Source organism: Lactuca sativa, chromosome 2, assembly GCF_002870075.4.
Source record: "Lactuca sativa cultivar Salinas chromosome 2, Lsat_Salinas_v11, whole genome shotgun sequence".
NCBI lineage: Eukaryota > Viridiplantae > Streptophyta > Magnoliopsida > Asterales > Asteraceae > Lactuca > Lactuca sativa.
The window spans coordinates 187,914,614-187,920,592 of NC_056624.2; the positions used below are offsets into that span (position 1 = coordinate 187,914,614).

Genomic DNA, 5,979 nt, shown 5'->3' on the forward strand with positions numbered 1-5,979 from the left:
ACATGTAAAGTTTCCAGATCCGGTCGGCAACAGACCATAAATCCGATCATACATTTAGCATCATAAAGCATCATAAATCATTTAGCACATAAAAGCATGTTTGGCATTTTCCCTAAATAAGCTAGTGCTTGTGTCTATTCAAGTGTATTACCTAAGACACACTCCTCACAATCATTTCTTAGCATTCTAAATTTAAGTCTAGAAATAAATTCATATTCCTAGTTCGCTTAAACTAATGCTCTGATACCAACTAACATCCCCATTTTCACGGCCAAAAAATACCGATGTTGTTTATGCTTTATAAAAATCATACTACCTCTTTTAATAAAAAAATTGCGGAATTTGTTCCCAGTACAACATGATAAATACGTTATCAAGGTATTTCTAAAGAAAAACATTTTTATTCATTTTAAAACATTTGGGATGTCATCGTCAATACATAAATATAAGCATAAACAGAACTTACATTCATTATAATTAGTGATTTATATCTCCTTAATCTCTCAGTGTAATGTGACTTCATATCAACACTTGTGATATAAATAAATTGAGTGGGTCAGGTTGGGAAACCTGGTGAGTACATAGGGTTTTCAACCCACAATAATATAATTATTATGTTTAATCTTCAAACAATTAATCAACCCAATTACCCATCCACATTATCTTCTTTACTCTTAAGGATCTACCCTAAGAATCAACTATTCCTCGTTCATTTATTCCTAAGGATTATCCTAAGGAATAGGTACGAAGTCCATCGTTACCAAGGTTTATAGATTACAACTGGTGAACACGTAGTCCAAAACATCTGGTAAACACTTAGTTCAAAAATAACTAGTGAACACACTTAGTTCAAAAATACCTTGTGAACACACTCAGTTCAAAATACCTAGTGAACACACTCAGGTCAAAAATACATAGTGAACACACTCAGTTCAAAAATACCAAGTGAACACACTCAGTTCAAAAATACCTAGTGAACACACTCAGTTCAAAAATACTTAATGAGCACCTAGTTCAAAACACTTATAGGTTACGAGTCTGCTAGCGTTCCACTGGACTGTCTAGTATAGTCCGTGGTCGTCATCTATACTCCACTAGATGACTGGATCGCTGTCAACATTGATGTCTTTCATTGTGTTATCACACATCAACTATTTCATCTACCCATGTTTTACCCAACACATTTTGTAGATATAAAATACATATACAATTTAAATCATTTAAAACATGTATAAAAATCTTTCACCCAGCATAGACAGAAAGTATTTAGACAATATGCACACATAACACGTAATTTATATTAAAATATTTCATATCTATGTGTAAGATGAAATGGATTATGTCCTCACTTGAAAAGGTGGTGAGTCGGCACTCGGACAACACTTCGTTATTGTTAAAACAATTTCCCTCGGACAAAACAACGACTTTTATTGAAAAACCGGGCTTCGCTGGAGCAGCGTTCCCGAGCTGAAAGACCCTTTTTCTTGAGACTCTGGGAGCCTTGGGGCTTCCTTCGGGTGCTAGGGGGTTTACCTAGACTTTAGGGAGCTTAAGGGGAGTTAGAGAGAAGTTTTAGAGAGAGAAAGTAGAATGGGATGGTGTAAGGAATTGGTTTCACCCGACACCTCTATTTATAGGGGGATGGAGGCCATTTCACATCGTGAAACATAAATTCACTTCGTGACCCGCTGGAGATAGCCAGGCACAGCCTATTGCTGACACGTGGCATCGCACACAGGGTGGAAATCAACCGATTTTCAAAAATTCACTTTCGCATGCGAGCTCTGTTTTCAACGTTCTTTTTTTCCAGGCGTAGGTAAAAAACAAGATCTACAACTTACATTTAGACTCCGTCAGCTAATTCTCGACCGATCTTAAATTTAACAGTAAGAGGAGATTATACTGTTAAATGTCTACGTAAAATTCATAACTTCTACATACGGACCCCGTTTTCGTTTGTATTTTTACCGTTGAGCTCCTATTAATGAGATCTTCAACTCTCATTTAGGTCGCGTAGGCCAAAAACCGCTCGAACTAAAAATTCGAGTTTCAGGCCGTGCACTGCTATGCCAAATGTTAGAAAATTCATAACTTCCTCATACGAAGTCAGATTTGGGCGTTCTTTTTATGGACACTCTCATTTTAACATATTCTACGACTTTAGTTTAGATTACTAAGGCTAAAAAGTCCTCTATCATAAATTCACTATTTAAGTCTCCCGGTGCCGTGCCGGTTTTGCCGAAAAACTTCGACGGGCCATAACTTTTTCGTTATAGCTCGGATTTCGGCGTTCTTTATATGTACGGAACCCTTGTAACATATACTACAACTTGGTTAAGATTAATCCTTCTAAATAATATTCCATCGAAAACTCATTTTTGATGCTCATCATCTCTAAATTGACTAGCCCGGATCTGCGGGCGTTACATCCCCCCTATGGGAGATTCTAGAACTCCTCAATGATCAACTATTGAACATTGTCACCTTTAGTCCTCCTACTTTTAATTAATCCAATTAATCCCAAAATTAATTTCAATTAATTATTAATTAAATAATATTATTTCCAATTAATATATTATTCTCATAATATATTAACAAATTATTTATTTTGATTTCCAATTAATTTATTAACCAAGTAATAAATTAATAAATCATTCTCTCTCTCTCTACAAGATATCATATTCAATTGCTAGGTTTGAGCGCAACCCAAAAGGACTGTGCTACCATAAATTCAAGTTTATACCAATTATAGTTATGGGATTACACAACCAATCCAACATAAATGTCCCAATCTATTGAATGACAGTACAAAGCAACACAGTCTCAACCCCACTATACTATGTCGACATATACATAACAAATAATATAAATCTAGTAACAGATAAGCATATAACTAGTCAGCAGACAAACGTACAGATCTACAAATCACTACAACATAACAACATCCTATATACCATGATACACAATCTTGTGGGTCGACATTAGTGCCTTCAACCCATGAGTATAGTGATGAAAACTCAAATCACAGTCTGGAATGATAGTTGAACAAATCACCGCTCCGGATACTGACTCTACTGATCACCTATACAAAAATAGTGACCTAACTCAATTTACTACTTAGATTACTCATAATACCCATGAGTCAAACTTGGTCAAAGTCAAAATCAAATCCACACTCGAAAGTCCCACAGTCACTCGTCACGTAGTGACTCTCTAATGGTGGTTGTGGATAGAAGTTCTCACCCGAACTAAGTGTTACAAGCTTCTCTAATGGTGGCTTTGACACCCAAGTGCACATATGTTCCTCGACTATTAGGGTTTTCCTCACTTCCTTTAAATATGGAATAAACCCCCCCCCCCCCCCCCCCCCAAATTAGGGTTTTCCTCTCAGGCCGGCCTTATGTTGTTTAGCAATATGTGCTCACATCGTGAGCCCAAAGATGATGCACATTTCTGTTATTCCTCTCACGGTGTGACAAGCATCCTTCACGTCGTGAGTCGGGTTAAAATTGCCAATTTTAAACTTGATAAAATGCTCACCCGAATCGAGTGTTACAAGCTTCTCTAGGGTTAGCATAGATCGCTCCTGATAGAAAAGGGGGGGGGGGGGAGTGGATCGCTTTGCCTGATTAGTGTGCCGACACCCTTGTATGACTTGGTGAGACCCGAAACCAATTGAATCACAAGTCGACTTTCCGACATCGATGCACCCACGTTCTTTAGTTGACCAACAAGCGACTTCAAACGTTGGCAATAAGCCAAAACATTGGAAAAATTCTCCATTTTTGTGTTGACTTTAAAAGTTACCACACAAGAATTTTTGTTATCTTGGAATATGTCTCGTAGCCTATTCCAAGCTTCTATAGCAGTAGCATCTGGTTAACTATGGTATGCAATAGGTTATTGTAGATTCTAGCATAAATCCATGACAGATGCGTTGCATCAAAAGTCGACCATAAGTCCTTTTCTTCTGTAGTAGTCGGGATCTTCGTGTTTTTAGGATGAATAATATGATGAAGGATCTTATGAGAATGTGTAGTAATTTTGAAGAGCTCTGCTCATGTAAAATAATCTCCTCAAAACTTTTGGAAGAAGATGAATGGATATTACTCTAGTATCTCTGATATCATAATAAAATATTTTCCTCAAAATTTTCATTCATATTCACGTCAATATATATATACACAATACACAGACATACATTTTGCCTAATATAATGGGGTCAAACCTTATTTTAAGGAACCAACTATTGACTGTTATTTTACATAATAACATATACAACATATATTTTACCGTTTAAAAAAAAGACATTTTTCAACGTATATTTAACAGTTTAACAGAAAGACATGGATGCCTTTGTCATCATCGTTGAAAATCGACTTGGAATATTTGTTTTGACAATATCTCATCGAGTTTAGTTTAGTCTTGTATCGTGAAACAAAGAGAATAAATCAAGTTAAAACCGAAAGCTCAAAATCTTGAACAAAACATGTAAAAAAGATGGAATGGGTGGCCCAATCAAAACCAAAAGTTACATGTGTCACGATGTTACATAATTTTGTTACATATATATTTATGTTATACAAGTTACAATAATCTACTGCCATTTTTGTTGACAATTTGGGTGATTAAATTGGTTTCATTCAAGTTACTTGCCGAATCAATGTGTCATCGACTGACCAAAATAGTATGCAACATTAGGTTTGTGACATGTTTGGCAACAAAAAAGTTGGAAACTAAATTAAGAGAAACAAGATACTCGATTGCTTTTACCATTCAATTAACCGTTCATTACAAAAAATAAAATAACATCATTTATAGAAAAATCAAAATATAATTATTAATAATAAATAAATAAATATCGTATCTAAATTTTAAATTCTCCCACAACATATAATATAAAGATATGGGATCTATCATAACTTATTAATTTAATTATAATAGTTATTCGATATCTACTCACCAAACCCCATTCGTAGTGGGATTCATATGTTGAATCGGAATAACTTGAGTAAGCAATCTAACGTTCACTTTTCCCCTTCCGCGGTGCTACCTATCTTGTCTCTTCCTCCACTATTGATCCTTAAAATCCGACTGTATATACACTAATCGCACACCCTCACAGATTGTACAGATATACAGAAAAGTAAATAGATCGAGAGCACCTAAGCCTTAAATTACACAAATGTCGGATTGGGGACCGGTGTTCGTGGCGGTGGTGCTCTTCATATTGCTTACGCCGGGACTGCTGATTCAGATACCGGGGAACAACAAGATGGTGGAGTTTGGTAATTTCAAGACCAGCGGTGTTTCAATTCTGGTTCATTCCGTTATCTATTTTGCTCTCATCTGCATCTTCTTGTTAGCAGTCGGGATCCATATGTACCTCGGTTGATATAATTCCCAAATTAATTCTCGTGTAATACTCTCTTCTTTCATCACCAGATAGTTAATAGTTAAGTTTTCTGGATTCATCAGGATTGGATTGGATTGGATAATGTTATGATTCAATTACATGTCTCCGTGAACTTCGCTGATTTCCTGCTTTTATCGGTTTTCCCTTAAAAATACGTTTATCATCATTTCTAGGGAATCAATTCCTCATCACATATTTATTTGTTTGTTTTCATTTCATATATATAAATACATCATCGATCCAATGTAGCATTCTATCTACTCTTTGTAATCCATCGCGATCATATGATTTTCAGCTCAATCTGTTTCTGATAAGATCGATTGTTACTTTTGTCATACAAAACCATAATGAGAAGAGCTTGAATGCAAAAAGGTGCAATATGTAATTAACCTCAACCTCTACACCATCTTTTATACATATTTGGGGACAAAATCACAACCGAAATTACCTTAATTTGAATAGCATATTGTAGAGGGGTGTTTGAAATTGATTGATTAGTTTTTTAATAAGTTGCTTCATTGCTTATTATAAGGGAAGCCAATTACCATTTTGTCCTTGTTTAA

At 35.5% G+C, this 5,979-nt stretch overlaps 1 protein-coding gene across 1 annotated transcript; it reads left to right on the forward strand.

Annotated features, from left to right (window-relative positions):
* The first annotated feature begins 4,986 nt into the window (after positions 1-4,986).
* Positions 4,987-5,676, forward strand: LOC111888960 (uncharacterized). The gene has a single exon (XM_023885095.3). It carries the CDS (start codon positions 5,186-5,188, stop codon positions 5,393-5,395), a length of 210 nt encoding a protein of 69 aa, XP_023740863.1. The 5' UTR covers positions 4,987-5,185; the 3' UTR covers positions 5,396-5,676.
* Positions 5,677-5,979: the final 303 nt, after the last annotated feature.